Consider the following 22,469-nt stretch of genomic DNA (forward strand, 5'->3'; position numbering starts at 1 on the left):
GGTCGGAGTATTGAGTACAGGAGTTGGGAGGTCATGTTGCGGCTGTACAGGACATTGGTTAGGCCACTGTTGGAATATTGCGTGCAATTCTGGTCTCCTTCCTATTGGAAAGATGGTTGTGAAACTTGAAAGGGTTCAGAAAAGATTTACAAGGATGTTGCCAGGGTTGGAGAATCTGAGCTACAGGGAGATGCTGAACAGGCTGTGGCTGTTTTCCTTGGAGCGTCGGAGGCTGAGGGGTGAACTTGTAGAGGTTTACAAAATTATGAGGGGCATGGATAGGATAAATAGACAAAGTCTTTTCCTTGGGGTCGGGGAGTCCAGAACTAGAGGGTATAGGTTTAGGGTGAGAGGGGAAAGATATAAAAGAGACCTAAGGGGCAACTTTTTCACACAGAGGGTGGTATGTGTATGGAGCTGCCAGAGGATGTGGTGGAGGCTTGTACAATTGCAACATTTAAGAGGTATTTGGATGGGTATATGAATAGGCAGGATTTGGAGGGATATGGGCCGGGTGCTGTCAGGTGGGACTAGATGTGTTGGGATATCTGGTCGGCATGGAGGGTTTACACCGAAGGGTCTGTTTCCATGCTGTACATCTCTGTGATTCTATGACCTTGGGGAGGGTTGACTGCATCCTGCATAATAGATGGTGCTCAGAACTGCAAACAATTGTCCATCGTTTGTTTCATATGGTTTAGATTTAGGCTTGCCCTCTGGAATTGGAAGGATCGTTATTCTTGGCTTGTGTCTTCATCAGGTTATCATTGAAGGTTAGAATCATAAAATCCCTACAGTGGCCCAACAAGTTCACACTGACCCTCTGAAGAGTAACCCACCCAGCCCCATTCCCCTACCCTACTATTCTACATTTATTCCTGACTAATGCACATAACCTACATATCCATGAACACTATGGGCAATTTAACATGGCCAATCCACCCTAACCTGCACATTTTAATACCGAAGGTAATCTAACCTAATCTAAAACATCTTTGGACTGTAGGAGGAAAGGGGAGCAAACCTCCACAGCCATGGGGAGAATGTACAAACTCCACACAGACAGTCAACCGAGGCTGGAATCAAACCCAGGTCCCTGGTGCTGTGAGACAGCAGTGCTAACCACTGAGCCACTGTGCCACTCTCAACAAAATTTCCCAGTTACTGCAGTGGGATTTGAACTCCTGTGTCTAGATCAGGTTTGTTTGTGTAAAACCATGGGAGTGTATCTTTTAGACAGTTGGCAATGGTCAGAAGTGTTCTGCAAACTTCCAACAAGCTGAAACACAAGCTGCCTCTACTGCGGGTACTTTTAGTTGATGACTAATCTGATTTCCAGAGAGTGGGCAGTTATTTCAATGTACAAATTAGTCCGTGTACTTCAAGTGTTTTTGTGGGCTTTTGGATTGAACAGTTACCAGTTAAGTGCCTTTCAGCACTGTGTGTGGGCCAAGAAAAATGCAAGAAGTTATCTCCACCACTTCCGTCTTCTCAGATTAAAGCAACTCCCAATCAACTCCCAATTAAAGTAGACATTGGGCCACTTCAAACTGATGCAGGAAGCCTAGTGATGGGAGATAAGGAAATAGCAGGAGAATTTAACAAGTACTTTGCGTCAGTTTTCACAGTGGAAGACATGAGTAATATCCCAAAAATTAAAGGGTGTCACGGGGCTGAGTTGAGTATGGTTGCCATTACGAAAGAGATAGTGCTAGAAAAGTTAAAAAGTCTTAAAATTGATAAATCTCCTGGCCCCGATGGGATACATCCTAGAGTTCTGAGAGAGGTGGCTGAGGAAATAGCAGAGGCATTGGTTGAGATCTTTCAAGAGTCACTGGAATCAGGAAAGGTCCCGGATGATTGGAAGATGGCTGTTGCAACCCCCTTGTTCAAGAAAGGATCAAGGCAAAAGATGGAAAATTATAGGCCAATCAGCTTAACCTCGGTTGTTGGTAAAATTCGAGAATCCATCATTAAGGATGAGGTTTCTAAATTCTTGGAAGAGCAGAGTCTGATTAGAACAAGTCAACATGGATTTAGTAAAGAGAGGTCATGCCTGACAAACCTGTTGGAATTTTTTGAAGAGGTAACAAGTAGGTTAGACCAGGGAAACCCAGTGGATGTGGCCTATCTAGACTTTCAAAAGGCCTTTGATAAGGTACCACACGGGAGGCTGCTGAGCAAGGTGAGGGCCCATGGTGTTCGAGGTGAGCTGCTGGGACGGATTGAGGATTGGCTGTCTAACAGAAGGCAGAGAGTTGGGATAAAAGGTCCTTTTTCAGAATGGCAGCCGGTGACGAGCAGTGTCCCGCAGGGTTCGGTGCTGGGGCCACAGCTGTTCGCAATATATATTAATGATTTGGATGAGGGAACCGAGGGCATTCTAGCGAAGTTTGCCGATGATACAAGTAAAGCCAAAGTACAGAGGGATCTGGGAGTGCTAGTCGAGGATTCTCTAAAGGTAAACATGCAGGTTGAGTCCGTGATTAAGAAAGCGAATGCAATGTTGTCTCTTATCTCAAGAGGGTTGGAATATAAAAGCAGAGATGTACTACTAAGACTTTATAAAGCTCTGGTTAGGCCCCATTTGGAGTACTGTGTCCAGTTTTGGTCCCCACACCTCAGGAAGGACATACTGGCACTGGAACGTGTCCAGCGGAGGTTCACACGGATGATCCCTGGAATGACAGGTCTAACATATGAGGAATGGCTGAGGATACTGGGATTGTATTCGTTTGAGTTTAGAAGATTAAGGGGAGACTTAATAGAGACGTACAAAATAATACATGGTTTGGAAAAGGTGGATGCTAGGAAATTGTTTCAGTTAAACGTGGAGACTAGGACCCGTGGACACAGCCTTAGAATTAGAGGGGGTCATTTCAGAACAGAAATGCGGAGACATTTCTTCAGCCAGAGAGTGGTGGGCCTGTGGAATTCATTGCCACGGAGTGCAGTGGAAGCCGGGACGCTAAATGTCTTCAAGGCCGAGATTGATAGATTCTTGTTGTCTAGAGGAATTAAGGGCTACGGGGAGAACGCTGGTAAGTGGAGCTGAAATGCGCATCAGCCATGATTGAATGGCGGAGTGGACTCGATGGGCCGAATGGCCTTACTTCCACTCCTATGTCTTATGGTCTTAACTATGGTGACCTTCCCAATGACTCACAACCTCTTCAGTTTCCCAATGCATAAATTCTTCAAACACGTTATGCCTCAAAGTCCCCTCCGATTTGTGATTTTGCCCACACCTTGATGATCTTTTCTGTGTTGCAGGCCCCTCACTCCGTAGTTGCGACCTTGCAGCCATTTTCTCAATTGTGCTCCAGGGAAAACAGCCCCAGCCTGTTCAGCTTCTCCCTGTAGCTCAGATCCTCCAACCCTGGCAACATCCTTGTAAATCTTTTCTGAACCCTTTCAAGTTTCACAACCATCTTTCCAATAGGAAGGAGACCAGAATTGCACGCAATGTTCCAACAGTGGCCTAACCAATGTCCTGTACAGCCGCAACATGACCTCCCAACTCCTGTACTCAATACTCTGACCAATAAAACTCCACAAGCTAATGGCCAGATTGAGTCTCTCCAGTATCTTGGAGGACATGCAATGCCTGAAGAATATTTCACGTTGCTAAGTAGGTTCCTGGAATGGTCTGATTTAGGTGCAGTGGTGGGTTTCGGCTGCAGTTAATTCTGGAGCACGGGTCTTCAGTGCTGCAGCCAGAGTGTAGGTTTTGTTGCATCCAGTACTGTTTCACATGGAATGGCTTCTGTATTGAAAACTCCACACCAACATTCAAGCAATCCCTGTGGTATAGTTTTCCCTTCCTTGAGTGAAGTCTATTCTCCCCATTTTGTTATTGGAATTATTAGTAACTGCCTGAAATTTATGTCCCCCAACTCTTCCTTCATCCACAGTCTTAGAGTCATAGTACAGAAGACCATTTGATCTATCAAGCTTGTGTCAGCACTTTGACATCCCTGCACCCCTGTTGCTTCTCCGCAGGCCTATATATTTTTTACCCAATCTTCTTTTGGAAGCTAATATTGAACCTGCAACTGCCATTTTAAACAGTACCAGCATGCCAGATGATGAGAGCATGTTGTGTATCTTTTATTTGCTTATACTATTTCTTGTTTCCCTCTAATTGCCAACACAATGGTAATGGTAATGATTTCTGTCAATGGTAATGAGTTCCCTACGTGCACTCTGTCAAAGGGTCCTGGGGAGTGTTGCTGAACAAAGAGACCTTGGAGTGCAGGTTCATAGCTCATTGAAAGTGGAGTCGCAGGTAGATAGGATAGTGAAGAAGGCGTTTGGTATGCTAGCCTTTATTGGTCAGTGCATTGAGTATAGGAGGTCATGTTGTGGCTGTTCAGGACATTAGTTTGGCCACTTTTAAAATACTGCATTCAATTCTGGTCTCCCTGCTAGAGGAAAGATGTTGTTAAACTTGAAAGGGTTCAGAAAAGATTTACAAGGATGTTGCCAGGGTTGGAGGATCTGAGCTACAGGGAGAGGCTGAACAGGCTGGGGCTGTTTTTCCTGAAGTGTCAGAGGCTGAGGCATAAACTTACTGAAGTTTATAAAATCATGAGGGGCATGGACAGGGTGAATAACCAGATAGACATGTAAGATAGCCGAGGAACTGGTGAGATCCACCCTGAGCAGCTGCCTGGTCTCCACCAACAGCCTGCAGAATTTAATAAGATCAAGTTCATCTTTCTTGGAGCTTGAAGCTTCAAGCAGCAGAGAATCCATACCATCGTATCAGGATCCTTCGTTTAATTAACAGAAAAAACAGAATATTTAAAAGAAAAAGATATTAGGTCTCATTTTTAGGTAGCAATAGGAAGGGTGCGAATGCTGCAGAGAGGGTACAGAGGATATTAGATTGAATGGTTCTGACAATGGAGGACCTCAGTTATATGGAGCTCGGAGGTAGGGAGAAGATTTGATAGAATTGTTAAAAAAATCATGAAACTATTTATAGAGGCATAGAATCAAAGACCTGTATAGCATGGAAACAGACCTTTTGGCCCAACTCGTCCGTGCTGACCAGATATCCTAAATTATCTAGTCCTATTATCAGCAGATGGCCCATATCCCTTTAAACCCTTTCCTTTCATGTACCCATCCAGATGCCTTTAAAATGCTGTAATTGTACCAACCTCCACCTCTTCCTCTGACAAACCATTCCATCCATGCACAGCCCTCCGTGTGAAAAGTTTACACCTTAGGTCCCTTTTATATCTTTCCCTTCTCAAACCTATGATCTCTAGACTCTCCCACCCCAGGGAAAAGACCTTGTCTATTTACCCTATCCCTGCCCCTCATGATTTTGTAAACCTCTATAAGGTCATCCCCCTGCCTCTGACGCTCCAGGGAAAACTGCCCCAGCCTGTTCAGCCTCTCCCAGCTCAAACCCTCCAACCCTGGCAACATCCTTGTAAATCTTTTCTGAACCCTTTCAAGTTTAACAACATCTTTCCAATAGCAGGGAGACCAGAACTGAATGTAATATTACAAAGGTGGCCGAAACAATATCCTGTACAACTGCAACATGACCTCCCAACCCCAAAACTCAGTGCAATGATCAATAAAGGCAAGTCTATCAAATGTCTTCTTCACTACCCCATCTACCCGCAACTCCACTTTCAAGGAATTATAACCCTTATTCCCTTTGTTCAGCAACATTACCATTAAGTGTATAAGTCCTGTCCTGGTTTGCCCTACCAAAACCTAGCACCTCACATTTATCTAGATCAAACTCCATTTGCCACTCCTCGGCCCATCTGATCGAGGTTCTGTTGTACTCTGAAATAACCTTCTTCGCTGTCCACTATGCCACAATTTTAATGTCATCTGCAAACTTACTTACTATGCCTCCTATATTCACATCCAGATCATTTATTTAAATGACAAAAAGCAGTGGACCCATCACTGATATTTACGGCACACCACTGGTCACAGGCCTCAAGTCTCACCACCATTCTCTGTCTTCAAACCAATTTTGCATCCATGTGGCTAGTTCTCCTCATATTCCATGTGATCTAACCTTACTAACCAGTCTACCATGAGGAAACTTGTCGAATGCCATCAGTCTACCATGAGGAAACTTGTCGAATGCCTTACTGAGGTCCATGTAGATCACGTCCACTGCTCTGCCCTCATCAATCCTCTTCATTGCTTCTTCAAAAAACTCAATCAAGTTTTTGAGACACAGTTTCCCATGTGCAAAGCCATGTTCACTGTCCCAAATAAGTCCTTGCGTTTCCGAATACATGTAAATCCAATCCCTCAGACGTGAAACAACATTCAGTTGCTGTTGCAATGTAGAAGGGAGGTGAGTAAAGGGAAGAGTCCATGTCAGAGAGGACTCTGAAGGGACTGCCTGGGGAATTAAATTTTCTGCTGGGTAATTCTTTGCCATCTAGGAGCCTCTGAAATTCTTCTTATAAATTAAAAGAATTCAGAAGGTTCTGATCAAATTAGATAAATAACTACTCAGGAAAAGGTAGATTTGTTAAACACACCATCTAACTCCTGAAGAAGTGTTCAGCCATCCCTCCCACCATGCTCGTAAGGTATGGTTCCTGTCTATACCTCATGCAGACCCTGAGCTAACAAGCCGCTCTCTATCTCTGTATGCCCTCGATCCAACATGAGCACCCAGTTTTCCCCTTGCTCACTTCTGACACACTGCCCCACTCCAGGCCTCATCTGCACCCATCCACCTCCCCCACCCCCCCAACACCTGTACCCCACGCACAGAACTCTAGCACTCCACCCCCTGACCCTCTACCCATTGTGTACTTGTCACCCAATGGACACCACATGGCAATGGAGTATGTTGTCCACTGCGTCCATTTCTTTTCCTTTTTCTCTCCCATTTCACATTTTCATTTCTTTTTCCTTTTACCTCCCATCCTCAGATGGCATCAGGGATGTCTGGGGTGAAAGCCAGTGCAGACCCCCGGCCTCAATGTGGACTCGAGCTCACGGTTTCAGAGCAGACTTCGACTCCTGGCATTCCTGACCTCTAGGTGAAGTCTGGGTTGGAACAGCTATTATTCTGATCTCTTATTTCTCTAATTTGATCATTTATTTCTGTACTTTATATTGCTAACCTTTTCCCTTAAGAATTTGTACTTAACAATCTGACCCCAAGTGGTTTGGTGCCTAAGATGGTGCCATAATAGGTGACTTGTAAACCGTTCACTGTACTCATATGCATGCATGTGACAATAAAGCTAATTCAAATTTGAATTCCCCACCTCTCTGGCACCCAACTGTACTCCCATCACCCGAACATCACACTCACCTAATGCACTTCCTGTCTGCTGGCGATCTTCTCTCAAAGCCTGCAGGTCTCTCTTTGCTTAAACAAATGAAGGGGTAAAGTGGCACTGAGCATGAGGTTACCACTCCTCAAGCCCACTTCATCACTGAATCAGTTTATTTGGCTTCTCTCTAGACAGTGCTGTCTGAGATCCTGAAGATCCCTGGCATTTTTTCATTCCTTCACCACATTGTCTGCTTTCTACTCCTTGCGTATCCATACTGCCACTGACCCTTCAATTACAGGGGCTTTTATCTTCTTCAATCCACCCTGTCGGAGCTTGGCTGTTCTCCAGGGAGCAACCTTTCACGTTATTACACTTTGCTGTTTTCCCATACGTGACCATTTGGAGACCAGGACTGCAGGAGGAAGCAGCCTCTCTGCGTTGACCCCACCCAACACGTCCTCAACTTTGAAAGTAAGCTCTCTTCCAATCTGCTCACTTGTCCCAAACAGGGGCACCCTAGAATACACGAAACAGCTCCTGTCGAGCAACTACCAGTGTCCTTTCAGATTGAACAAAATCAGTGTAAAAGAGAAAGGAGCCGCGACCCTTGTAATGATTTGTGCTTTCTGGGTGAGAATGGTTGGTGACAGTAATCTGCTGATCCCTGAGTTTTGAATGAGTTACCTACCTGCAGAGTGGGTGACCCAGAACATCTGAAGCATAAAGGAAACGAGCACAGTGATGCGAGAAAGAGCCATGATTGGATTGACAGACGCCGTTTTGCTGAGGATTTGACCACAAAATAAACAGAAATCTAACGGTCAAAGTACAGAGGGGAGGCTTTGTACAAGAGCACATTGATCTGATAGTGTACTTCACCCTAACAAAGACTGACAATTACATAAGTGCTGTTATCTTATTCTAACAGAATGGTCCGGTGGTTAGCTTATGCTGATACCACACCAGCCCCAACCTCACCAACAAATGCAAGGAACTCAGGGGCTTGGAGAGGGGGGAAAGGGCGGGCATGGGTTCAGTGATTAGCATTGCTGCCTCATAGCGCCAGGGACACAGCTTTCATTCCACCCCTGGGTGACTGTCTGCGAGGAGCTTTCACATTGCTCCCATGTCTGCATGGGTTACCTCTGAGTGGTCCAGTTTCTTACCACAGTCCAAAGATGTGCAGGCGAGGTGGATTGGACATAGTGCATCCTGCGTAGTGTCCAGAGATAGGTGAGGGAGAATAGCCACGGTGAGCGTGGAGTTACAGGGAGGGTGGTTCTGGAAGGGATGCTCTCCAAAGGGTTGCTCCAGTCTTGATGGGCTGAATGGCTTTCTTCTACAATATAGGGATTCTATCTATATTCTCAGGAACTTAGAAAGGTTATCTCATTGACATGTTCAGGATTTTGGTTAAAGGCAAAATTGCTTGGGTGCTGAGAGATTATTTTCCCCTGTTTGGGGGAATCTAAAATATATTTCAGACTATGGCTAGGAGGAATTTCTCATCTGAAAGGATTGTGAATCTTTGGAAGTGCCAAATGCTTCATTGTTGAACATATTTCACGCTGGGGCTTTTGTCCTTTCAAGAAATCAAGGTTGATGGGGAGCAGGTTGGAAAGTGGAGATGAAGCCCATGATCATATTGAATGACAAAGCAGGCTTGATGGGCCGAATGGTTTACTTCTGTTCAGTTTCTGTTGTGATATTGCAGCTAGCGATGATCCAACAAGGATGTTCCTTTAAGAGAGCGATGTGATGACGCTAACGTGACAACGTGTCAACTGATACTGTCATGTGAAGAAATCGGCTCTGTTTTGAATAGCTCGCGTTACACTCTGTAATCAATCAAGACAGTCAGTTAGTCAAACCAGCTTGTGCTCAGACCACACCAATAATTTTCCATAAACCAGCATTTCTGTCTACTTGGTAAAAGCAAAAAAATAAGACCAAGGACTCTTTTCCAAGTTTTTTGGAACCAAAAATAGATTTCGATCATTAGTGTTTGGTTGGCAGCAATTCACCTTCTCTGACAAGAGATCCATGAGGTAGTGTTGTAGAACAGATCAATCTGGGGATATCTAATTCTTTGAAGTTTGCATCACATGTAAACTGTGTAGTTAAGAAGGCACTGAGCACTCTTGCCTTCATTGCTCAGACCTTGGAGTACAGGAGTTGGGACATCATTTTGAAGTTGAGGATGTTAGCAAAGCCTCTTCTGAAGGATTGTGTGCAGCTCTGATTGCCCTGCTATAGGGGGAGTCTGGAAAGGATTTACCAGGATATTGCCCTGAATGTAGGGTTTGAGATATAAAAATAGACTGGGACTTTTTTTTTCACTGAAGAGTGGGAGGTTGAGGGGTGATCTTATTGAGATTTATGTGACAGCACAGAAAAGGTGATGATAAAGGTATTTTCCCAAGGGTGGGGCATTCAAAGCTGGGGGGTACATTTTCAATGTGAGACGGAAAAGATTCAAGAAAAGACAAGAGAGGCAACTTTTTCATACGAACTGTGGTTTGATGTTTTGTCATGATGTTGTAGATGTGTACTGTACCTTTAAGAGAGAGTGAAAGCTGGCACAGACATAACAAGCATAGAGCCGAGGAGCAGGAAAATCAACGTTTTGGGCAAAAGCCCTTCGTCAGGAACCTGATGAAGGGCTTTTGCCCGAAATGTCGATTTTCCTGCTCCTCGGATGCTGCCTCACCTGCTGTGCTTTTCCAGCACCATACTAATCTAAACTCTGCTTTCCAGTATCTGCAGTCCTCACTTTTGCCTATAACAAGCATAGGTGTGCTAAGAAATTTAAAATTGTAACATTTGGCTGTGAAACAAATAGCTGGAGCTGAGTTGCCATGGTACACAACAAATTCAAATTTGGCCAATCAGTTTAAATTATGGCCCAAGAAAACAAAATCCAATTGAATTTGAATTTTACTGTTTTGATGACATCAAGCCAATGAGATGGTCCGATGTTTTGGGGTATAGAAATCGGGTAATTTGAACAGTCAGTCAGAGTAGCAAAGAGCACCATATGGCCTACAGAATTGCCCTGTGGAAGGTAGGTTTTCATGTCATATTTGTCAAGCAGAAGACCGAAGAAAAGACCCAGAGAAATCTCCAGAGGAAAATACAAAGGGGAGACCAAAAGCTGACTGGTTTTTAAATTTGATTTTTTAATTAAACTTAATTGGGGTGGGTTTTATCAGATCAATGTATTGTTGTAGAGTGGGGGGTGGGAGGTAGATAAACCAATCAGACAAAGGAGGCTTACAATGTTGCTAGTTGTTGGTTAAAGTTCTCTTGTCTTTTCTTGGAGTTAAAGAATAAATTGTTATTTTTTTCTTTAAATAGTGGCATTTGGTAGTCCTTTGCCACTCGTACTTCAACAGATTATGAGGTGAGGTGAGTTTTTCTGTGTGTCTGGTTTAAATTAGCAAGAAGGGTTTACCCCGTATGGTAACAGCTTGGAATGAAATGACAGAGGCATTGGTGGTTACATGTATCGTTACAATATTTAAAAGACATTTGGATAAGTTAACAAAAAGGAAAGGTTTGGAGGGATGTGGGTCAAATGCAGGTAGGTGGGACTAGTTGAGTTTGGGGTTATGGTCTGCATGGACTGGTTAGACCATAAGATCTGTTTCTGTGCTGTATAACTCTATGAGACTTCATCACATTTTATCTTTTATTTCCTGGAAGCTTGAGTAGTAGTGATTCGTCCCTTTTGTACTTTATTTTCTTTTTAAAATGGCCGCTGCAGAAACTATTTTTGTGTGCTGTGTTTGTCTGCGTGTGGACTTAGGGGATCTAGTTTTAATTTCAGAGTATAGTTTCAATATTAAACAGCATTCTTTACTAATAAATTTTGTTTTCTAACATATGCTTTATTTTGAGTTCATTAAAGAAATCAGGCCAGGTTCCTTTTGTTCTGGATGGTTGAACGAAAATGATGCTATTAGTCATTGTGGTTTTTGAATCAATATATTTGCACTGACACTGCGACTGGTGGATTGGTGAATTTTGGTTATCAGTGCACTCCTTGTACCACAGCCATAACACCCACCAAAATGAATTGGTCCACATTTCCCTGTACTGAGTTGCATCAGATCCTTGTCTGCCCATTACATCGGTCTGTCCATGTCACTTTGAAGTTCTACCCCAGACTTCTCTTGGTGCAAAATGCTTTCAAGCTTCACATCAGCCATAGATGTAAAAGTGTGAGGTATAGAGAGTGAAACATTGGGACAGAGAGGGGAGAAAGAGAAAGAAAGTGAAAAGAGGCTTTTTCTGATGATTTCTCTCTTCCTTATTTCTCTATTTCCTCCCCATTTTAATTGCTCAATCCCTATCTCTTTCTCTATTTTATCACTGAATCCCTGCATAGAATCCCCACAGTGTGGAAACAGGCCCTTTGGCCCAACAAGTCCACACTGACCCTCCAAGGAGTATCCCACCCCAAATCCATTCTCTATTAATCTCTCTGAACCAATCACTTCCTTTGATCTTCAGATTGAGAGAGGGAGACAATGACAGGGTGACCCAACAAGAGATGCCAACCTGAGCATATAAACTTGCACTGTACCTACCTTTGAGTTTGTATTCGACACTGCTCTATCCTATATATATTTGTGACCTGGACTTGGGTTCACAAGGGGTAATTTCACAGAGGTAAGGAGTGAAGAGATTAGCCACATTTTTCAGTAAAGTTTAAGAAGTCTGGTGAATCAGAGAGACACATAGTAGATTTATCGAAATGCTGACAAATGGGAGTGGTGCATCTTGGAAAGAGAACTGTACAAATACACATGTGCAGGAACAAAGGAACTTGGGGGCTTAACTCATACTTCAATTATCCATGATTTGGAGATGCCGGTGTTGGACTGGGGTGTACAAAGTTAAAAATCACACCACACCAGGTTATAGTCCAACAGGTTTAATTGGAAGCACACTAGCTTTCGGAGCGACGCTCCTGATCACCTGATGAAGGAGCGTCACTCCGAAAGCTAGTGCTTCCAATTAAACCTATTGGATTATAACCTAGTGTTGTGTGATTTTTAACTTCAATTATCCAGGAGGAGAGCTCGGACCACCATCTCATTTTCTCTTTCTTTCACTCCCTTGTTCCCTCTCTCGATCTATATCCTGACTTCACTCTTGAGTGTTTTCCTGATTGTGTAACACCCCTGAAATATTTCAGTCTCACTGTTTGAAAACAGCAACAGATCACATGATTAGATTACCTACAGTATGGAAACAGGCCCTTCAGCCTAACAAGTCCACACCAACCCTCTGAAGAGTAACCCACCCAGACCCATTCCCCTACCCTATATTTACCCCGACTAATGCACCTAACGCTATGGTCAATTTAACATGACCAATTCACCTGGCCTGCACATCTTTTTGGATTGTGGGAGGAAACCCACGCAGACATGGGGAGAATGTGCAAACTCCACACAGACAGTCGTCTGAGGTGGGAATCAAACCAGGTCCCTGGCGCTGTGAGGTAACAGTGCTAACCACTGAGCCACCGTGCCGCCCCACATGGTATTTTTATATCTAACATGTTCAATTTCGGAACTATTAGTGTCATTCAGTTTCTTTTTTCTGAAAAGTTGTCTTGAATTAGCTTGGGAAATTCTGAACCCTCATGAGAGTAGAGGCTGGGTCTATTGGGGTTACTCAAGGCTGAGTTAGACAGGCTTGTAGTAGAGAATAGAGTCATGACTTGAGGATACAGTGCATTTTAATGATTTCAAACAGAATTCAACACGGAACCATAGGAAATGATAAGAACATTTTATTTAATGCAGCAAATTATGTAACTGTCTGCTGATGTGTCACTTGGTCATATGGGAGAATACATCAGTTCTCGAATGGTCAACATTTAATAGCTATTGGGACAATGGAATAGGACATTGTGAAGATAGTTAGGTGAGATCACAAGGTTATATATTGTAGCATCCTTCGTCTTGAACATCCATGATGAAAGGTTTGTCCACTTTAATGGAATTTCCAGTCGACAGAGCTGGTCACGTTGGAGAATTCTAAATGCTGTCATCTATCTTCATCATCAGTGGCTTTGCAATGCATACTTCTTGAAATAAGAAAACACGTATAAATCAGTCTTGGTAAGAACCGTACTGGTAGTATAATTCTCTCAGCATTCTAACCCTGGAAGCATGCTATTTCCAAAGTTTCAGCAGATACATGGGAATGTGAATAATTACTTTGCCTCAGTACTTCCAGTTGTGAAAGAAGAATAACATGCTGGGAACCTTGAGGAAATCAATAGTGGATTGGGGAAAGGAACTGAATGAAATTAACATAAGTAAAACACCAGTAATGAGGAAATCAACAGAATTAAAGAGTGACAAATCCCTCAGTTTCCATTCGAGGATGTTAAAGGAAGTAAGGGAGCACATTGTGTCCTTGCAAAATCTTTCAGAGTTCCCTAGACGCAGGAGTCACCCTTGGCATTGGGAAATTGCATGTTATTCTGCTTTTTAAGGTGGGCAACAGAGGAAAACCAGGGAATTACAAGCCAGTTAACCTAATATCTGTGGTGGGGAAATTGTTGGCGTCCATAATCAAGGAGGGGTAACTGAAAACCTTGAACATTTTCAATAAATCAGGGGGACGCAACATGGATTCATGCCTGACAAAACGCACTGAACATTTTGAAGGGACAGGGGAATGTCTAAGGATATTGTTTATATGGACAGCCAGAATGTATTTTGTACAGTCCACACAAGGAGACTGCTAAGGTAGAAGCCCATGGAATTGACGGCAAATTATTGACATGGTTGGTGCTATAGTGAACAGTGAAGAAGGTTATCTCACAGTACAATAGGACCTGGTCAGATGGGCCAAGAAGTGGCAGATTAAGTTTAATTTAGATAAGTGTGAGGTGTTGCACTTTGATAAGGCAAATCAGGGCAGGGCTTATATACTTGGTAATTAAGTTCTGAGGAGTGTTGCCAACAAAGAGACCTTGGGGAACAGATTCACAGTTCCTTGAAGGTGAAGTCACAGGTAGACAAAGTAGTAAAGTAGAAGTAGTAAAGTACTGGTCAGGGCACTGAGTATAAGAATTGGGAGCTATGTTCAGAGTATACAATACATTGGTTAGGCCACTTTTGGAATACTGCATTCAATCCTGGTTTCCCTGCTATAGAAAGGATGTTGGTAAACTTGAATGGGTGCAGAAAAGATTGATAAGGATGTTGCTGCAGGGTTTGGCTATTGGGAGAGACTGAATGGGCTACTTTCCCTGGAGTGTCAGAGGCTGAGTGGGTAACCTTAGAAATGTTTATAAAATCATGAGGAGCATGGATAGGGTGAATAAACAAGGTCTTTTTCACAGGGTATTGGAGTCCAAAACTAGAGAGCATAGTTTTAAGGTGACAGGGGAAAGATTTAAAAGGCACCCAAGGGGCAACTTTTACACGCAGAGGGTGGTGCGTGTATGAAATAGGCTGCCAGAGAAAAGTGGTGGAGGCTGGTACAGTTACAACATTTAAAAGGCATCTGGATGGATATATGAATAGGAAGGGCTTAGAGGGATATGGGTCAAGTGCTGGCAAATGGGACTAGATTAGATTGGGATATCTGGTCGGCATGGATGAGTTGGACCGAAGGGTCTGTTTCCGTGCTGTACATCTCTATGACACTCTATATATACTTTCGGGTGTTTTGTCATGATAAGTGTGCTAATATGAATTTTGTTGTTGCATGTAATTTCAAAGTTCTTCAGTGATTGCCAATTTAATCATCTAATCTACTCCTTAACTCGATCCAATCCATTCTAATCTCAATGAATCTACTCCAACTATCTATTGCAATCTATTTCAACCTAATCTGCATTTATCTACTCTGCTCTCATATCATTTGCTCTCCTCTGAATTACTCCTGCATTATATACAGTATATTCTAATGCATTATATACAGTATATTCTAATGCACTGTCATCCTAATCAATACGAACTTTAGTAATCTAAATTCATTCTTAAGGGAATCCATTCTGCTCTGCTTTAATCTCTTTTAATGGAGAACGCTCAAGGAATTCCACATGTAATATCTCTGTCGCATTCTCTGCACTCCATGGCCTGTGTGTGGAATGAACTTCCAGGAAACGTGAGGGATGCGGGTCCCGTTACAACGTTGAAAAGACTTTTGGGTAAGTGCATGAACTTGGGTGCAGGAAAGCTTTGGAGGGATATAGGCCAAATGCAAGCAAATGGCACTAGTTAAGTTTGGGAACATGGTTGACGTGGATTAATTGGGCCAAAGGACCTGTTTCCATGCTGTATGACTCTATGACTACATTTAGTGGCAGTGCATTCCATATCCTAACTATTCCCAGTGTGAGAAAGTATTTTCTCATGTCACCCTTGCATCATTTGCACATCATTTCAAGTCTATGCCCTTTTGTTCATTTTTTAAAATTTTCCAAGTATTACAGCTTCTCCCTGTTTTCTCTATTCAGCCCACTCATGATTTTGAAACCCTCTATAAATTTCCTCCCAGCCTCCTCCTTCCCAAGGAGAATAGTCCCACCCTCTTCAATCTATTGTCATCACTGAAGTTTCTCATCCATGGAACCATTCTTGCAAATAATTTATCTTCTCTCTCCAATGTATCGCACAGTTTTCCCATTATGTGGCACCCACAACCGTATACAATATTTCAGCTGAGAGTCACAAATTCAACATCACACTCATTCACATGGTGTAGGTATCACTGGCCTTGCATTTACTGCCCATTCTGATATACTCAGAGGGCAGTTCAGAGTGAAGAGCATCACTGTGAGGTCAAATGTAGGCCAGAGAAAGCAAGGACAGCAGTTTCCTTAGTGAACTAAACTGTTTTTTTCCAACATTAGACAGTTAGTCCCAGATATTTATTGAAGTCAAGTTCCACCATCTTCCACAGTGTGATTCAAATCCAGGTCTCCAGAATATTAACTGGGTCTCTGGATGAATAGTCAAAGCAGGTCAGGCCACATCCGAGGAGCAGGACTGTTGACATAAGCCCTTCAAACGCCAGAATTCTTTGACTCTGATCTCCAACACTTTCTCTCTGGATTAATAGTCTCATGCTAATGTCACGAGGCCATCACCTCCCTGTTCTTGTCCCTCGATTAACCTATTAATAAAGCCGATGACACTGTATACTTTATTAACTTCTCTCTCCACTTGGCCTGCCACCCTCAATGATCTGTAAACATGGACAGCCATGTCGCTCTGCTCCTGAACCCCCTTTAGAATTGTACTCCCTAATCCAAACAGTATTCTAATGTTTTTTGGAACAATGTGCATCACCTCTGCGTTGAACCTCATTATTTTAAATTCATTTGTGGGATGTGGCCATCGCTGGCTGGGCCAGAATTTATTGCCCATCCTTAGTTGCCCTTGAGAAGGTGGTAGTGAGCTGCCTTCTTGAATCACTGCAGTCCACCTGCTGTGGGTTGACCCAGTGACAGTGAAGGACTGGAGGTACATTTCCAAGTCGGGATGGTGACTTGCAGGGGGTCGTGTCCCATGTATCTGCTGCCCTTGTCCTTCTGGATGGAAGTGGGCATGGGTTTGGAAGGTGCTGTCTCAGGATCTCGGGTGAATTTCTGCAGTGCATCTTGTAGATATTACATACTGCTGCTACTAAGTGTCAGTGGTAAAGGGAATGGATACTTGTGGATGTGGTGCCAATCAAGAAGCAGGCTATTTTTGTCCTGGATGGTATCAAGCTTGTTGAATGTTGTTGGAGCTGCACCCATCCAGGCAAGTGGGGAGTATTCCATCACACTCCTGACTTGTGCCTTGTAGACGTTAGACAGGCTTTGGGGAGTCAGGAGGTGAGTTATTCGCCGCAGTATTCCTAGCCTCTGACCAGCTCTAGTAGCCAGTGTTTACGTGTTGAGTTTCAAGTCAATGATAACCCCCAGGATTCAGTGATGGCAACACCATTGAATGTCAAGGGGTGGTGGTTAGTTTGTCTGTTACAGGAAATTGTCATAGCATGGTATTTGTGTCATGCGAATGTTAATTGCCATTTGTCAGCCCAAGCCTGGATATTATCCTGATCTTGTTGCATTTTAATATGGACGGCTTCAGTATCTGAAGAGTCACACATTTTGCTGAATATTCTGCAATCATCTGCAAATATCCCCACTTCTGATCTTATGATGGAAGGGAGATCATGAAGCAGCTGAAGATGGTTGGATCTAGGACACTATCCTGCAGATATGTCCTGAAGCTGAGATGACTGACCTCAACAACCCACAGCTATTTTCCTGTGTGCCAGGTGTGAGTCCAAACACTGGAGAGTTTGCCCCTGATACCCAATTATCCTGGTTTTGCCAGGGCACCTTGATGCCACACTCGGTTGAATGCAGTCTTGATGTCAAGAGCTTTAACACTTACCTTCCCTCTGGAATTCAGCTCTTTTGTCCATGTTTGAACCAAGGCTGTAATGAGGTCAGGAGCTGAGTGGCCCCAGAAGAACACAAACTGGGCGTCATTGAGCAGATTATTGCTGAGCAGGAGCTGCTTGAAAGCATTGTTGGTGACACCTTCCATCACTTTACTGATGATTGAGAATAGATGGATGGGGTGGTAATAGGATGATTGGACTTTTCCTGTTTATTTGTGCACAGGATATACCTGGATAATTTTCCACAATATCATATAGATGCCAGTATGGTAAGTGTACTGGAACAGCTTGGCTAGGGGTGTGGCAAGTCCTGGAGCACAAGTCTTTAGTACTATTGCCGGGATGTTGTTAGGGCCCATTGCCTTTGCCGTATCCAGTGTCTTCAACTATTCCTTGATATAAAACATAGAACAGTACAGCACAGTGCAGGCCCTTCAGCCCACAATGTTGTGCCAAGCATTTATCTTAATCTAAGACCAACACCCCTCAATTTACTGCCGTCCATGTGCTTGTCCAGCAGTTGCTTAAATGTCACTAATGTCTCTGACTCTACTACCACCGCTGGCAGTGCATTCCACACATGCACCATTCTCTGTGTAAAGGACCTACCTCTGACACCTCCCCTATACCTTCTTCCAATCACCTTAAAATTATGACTCCTCATGACAGCCATTTCTGCCCTGGGGAAAAGTCTCCGGCTAGCTACTCTATCTATGCCTCTCATTACCTTGTACACCTCTAACAAGTCACCTCTCTTCCTCCTTCTCTCCAGTGTGAAAAGCCCTGGCTCACTCAACCTCTCTTCATAAGACAAGGCCTCCATTCCAAGCAGCATTCTGGTAAATCTTCTCTGCTTCATTCCTGATTAAGGGCTTATGCCTGAAACGTTGATTCTCCTGCTCCTCGGATGCTGCCTGACTTCCTGTGCTTTTCCAGCACCACACTCTTGACACAAATCTTCTCTGCACCCTCTCTAAAGCTTTCACATTCTTCCTAGAGGCAACCAGAACTGGACACAATATTCCAAGTGTGGTCTAACCACAGTTTTATAGAGCTGCAGCAAAACCTCACGGCTCTTAATCCCCTTGTTAATGAAAGCCAAAACACCACACACCTTCTTAACAACCTCATCAACTTGGGTGGCAACTTTGAGGGATCTGTGTTCCTCCACACTGCCAAGAATCCTGTCTTTAACCTTGCATTCAGCATTCACATTTGTCCTTCCAAAATGAATCAGTTTGTATTTATCCAGATTGAACTCCATCTGCCATTTCTCAGCACAACTCCGCATCTTGTCAATGTCTTGTTGCAGCCTACAATAGCTCCCAACCCTATCTACAACACTGCTGACCTTAAAGTCATCAGCAAGCTTACTAACCCACCCTTCCACTTCTTCATCCAAGACATTTATGAAAACTACAAAGAGCAGAGGCCCAAGAAAAGATCCTTGTGGGACACCACTGGTCACCCACCTCCAGGTGGAATACTTTCCATCCACTATCACCCGCTGTCTTACTTCGGCCAGCCAATTCTGTATCCAGACAGCCACATTTCCCTGTATCCCATACCTCCTAACTTTCTGAATGAGCCTACCATGGGGAACCTTATTAAATGCCTTACTGAAATCCACATACACTACATCCACTGCTCGACCTTTGTCAACTTGTCTCATCACATCCTCAAAGAATTCAATAAGGCTTGTGAGGCATGACCTGCCCCTCACAAAACCTTGTTTGCTGACTGACTGACTATCTTTAATCATCTATGTTTTTTCCAAATAGTCATAAAGCCTATCTCTCAGAATCCTTTCAGCAACTTGCTTACCACCGACCTAAGACTGACTGGTCTGTAATTCCCAGTAATTTCCCTATTCTCTTTCTTAAACAAAGGAACGACATTTGCCTCCCTCCAATCAGCTGGAACTGCCCCCCGCGGAGAGTGAAGATGCAAAGATCATCGCCAGAGGTGCAGCAACCTCATTCCTCATTTCCTGTTGTAACATTGGATGTGTCTGGTCTGACTTAACTATCTTGATGCTTCCCAGAATTTCCAGCACATCCACATCTTTAATATCAATTTCTTCAAGCTTATTAAGCTGGTCCATGGTGTTCTCACTATCAACAAGATCCCTCTCTCTGGTGAATACTGAAGCAAAAAATTCATTTAGGGTCTCCCCTACCCCTTCAGACTCCAGGCACTAGTTCCCTCCACTATCCCTGATCAGCCCTACCCTCTCTCTCTGATTATTCTCTTATTCCTCACGTAAATGTAGAATGCCTTTGGGTTTTCCCTAATCCTTCCCACCAAGACTTTTTTGTGCCCCCTCCTAGCTCTCTTCAGTCCACTTTTGAGTTCTTTCCTAACTACCCTCTAATCCTCTAAAACTGTACCACATTCTTGCTTCCTCAATCTTAAGAAAGTTTCCTTCTTCTTGTTGGCGAGAAGCTCTTGTCATCCAAGGCTCCTTCACCTTACCATTCCTTGCCTGTCTCAGTGGGACAAAGTTAACCAACACTCACAACAAGTGCTCCTTAAACAGCCTCCATATTTCTGTTGTGTCTTTCCCATAGAACAATTGTTTCCAATTAATACTCCACAGCTCCTGTCTAATAGCAGTATAATCTACCCTCCCCCACTGTCTGCTCCTATTCCTCTCCATGGCTATGGTAAAGGCAGTATCATGTGGAGTGAATCGAATTAGCTGAAGAACATACAACATAGAACATTACAGCACAGTACAGGCCCTTCGGCCCTCAATGTTGCGCTGACCTGTGGAAATAATCTGATGCCCACCTAACCTACACCATTATTATCCATATGTCAAATGCCCATTTAAATGCCCTGAAAGTTGGCGTGTCTTCCACTGTTGCAGGCAGGCCATTCTATGCCACCACTACTCTCTGAGTAAAGAAACTACCCCTAATATCTATCCTATATCTATCACTGCTCGTGTTAGCCATCACCATCCAAGCAAAAAGGTCTCTGTATCCACCCTATTTCATCCTCTGATTATCTTATATGTCTCGATTAAGTCACCTATCAACTTTCTTCTCTCCAACGAAAACAGCCTCAGTTCCCTCAGCCTTTCCTCTTAAGACCTTTCTTTCATACCAGGCAACATCCTAGTAAGTGTCCTCGGAACCCTTCCTAAAGCTTTCACATCCTTCCTATAATGCGGTGACCAGAACTGCACGCAATACTCCAAGTGCAGCCGCACCAGTGTCTTGTACAGCTGAAGAATGACTATCGTGGCTCTGAAACTCAATCCCTCTACCAATAAAAGCTAACACACCGTATGCCTTCTTAACAACCCCATCAACCTGGGTGGCAACTTTCAGGGATTTATGCACATGGATACAGAGATCTCTCAGTTCATCTACACTGTCCAAACATTTTACCATTAGTCCAGTACTCTGCAGTCCTGTTACTTCTTCCAAAGTGAACTACCTCACACCACCAAGACTGGTATATGTAATGTTGGGGATCACTGGAGGGGGCTGAGATGGATCACTCGCATGGCTAAAATGCTGTCTGCCACCTATCCATCCTTACACCAACTTGTCAATGTCCTTTTGGAGTTCTACACTGTTCTCCTCACAGCTTACAATGCTTCCAAGTTTAGTGTCACTTGCAAACTTTGAAATTGTCCCCTTGCACACCGAGATCTATATCATTAATATGTTCACTATAGCATCAATAATTGAAATCGACAACATATTCACTGGAGACCTGGGTTGTAGATCTGCCACACCATTATGGGATGTGAATTTCTTTTTGCTGAGGTGATAGCATAGAGGCTTGAAGTTGGTTGAAATTTGCTGCACACACACATGACAGTTGTTAATTTGAGTTATTCACTAAATTATGACAGCTGGATTTAAGAGCTGATAAAATACATGTATCTCTTAATTGCTTACCGCCTTCTTTTGATATTCTGAATGCATTAATTTCCCAGGACCGGGGAGGGTCAATGTCGGATGTTAACCTGCAGGAATAGAAATGGAATGCTCTTTCCTCATCTCACCTTTCCAAAAGGGTATTTCAGTCAAATGTTCTGCAATTTGTTTCCTAACAATTATATTAGGCATACCTTCCCATTCAATTGTGAGTAGATTAATTGGGACCCAAATTATGAGAATGCAGCTTTAAGAATTCTGAGTTTCAACCCCCTGGGAGGATCATTTAAAGTTATCTTCGTTGGAGAAATAGTTGCGGGACCGAACAGAATTGCTTCCCATTTACTTTAAACCCAAAACTGCACCAAATTCTTTCTCCAATAGCAAGCCTGGGCTCCAATGGAGTCTGTTGCTCACCCTTTTGATCTGCCAGAGGATGTTTGGGCAGCACAGTGGCTCAGTGGTTAGTAACGCTGCCTCACGACGCCAGGGACCTGGGTTTGATTCCAGCCTCAGGTGACTGTCTGTGTGGATACTACACATTCTCCCCGTGGCTGCGTGGGTGTCTCCCTACGGTCCAACTGTGGATGTGCAGGCTAGGGCAGATTGGCCACAGGAAATGCGGAGTTACAGAGATGGGATGGGCCTGGGTGGGATGTTTTTCAGAGATTCATGCTGACTCGATGGCCTGTTTCCACACTGCAGAGATGACTCCCCAAGTAATGGAAAGTGGCCTTCCTACCGTTGTGATGAGTAGAAGTCCTCATCAAGTGGTGGCAAGTTTTAAACATAAAACTGATTATTTTGCTGAGTCTATTCTTGATTTATAAGCAAAAGAAGGAGCTTTGAAAAT

General features: G+C 43.6%; 1 protein-coding gene across 1 annotated transcript in view; it reads right to left on the minus strand.

The window, feature by feature from the left end:
• LOC122554901 (coagulation factor VII-like) overlaps positions 1–8,092 on the minus strand; it is a 37,542-nt gene extending 29,450 nt beyond the window's left edge. The window contains exon 1 of the mRNA XM_043700287.1: positions 7,975–8,092. Within this exon, the coding sequence (XP_043556222.1) occupies positions 7,975–8,044 (70 nt within the window). The 5' untranslated portion in view covers positions 8,045–8,092. The remainder of the gene's footprint in view (positions 1–7,974) is intronic.
• Between the last annotated feature and the right edge of the window lie 14,377 nt (positions 8,093–22,469).

This window comes from Chiloscyllium plagiosum, chromosome 12 (genome assembly GCF_004010195.1).
Source record: "Chiloscyllium plagiosum isolate BGI_BamShark_2017 chromosome 12, ASM401019v2, whole genome shotgun sequence".
In the NCBI taxonomy this organism is placed as follows: Eukaryota; Metazoa; Chordata; class Chondrichthyes; order Orectolobiformes; family Hemiscylliidae; genus Chiloscyllium; species Chiloscyllium plagiosum.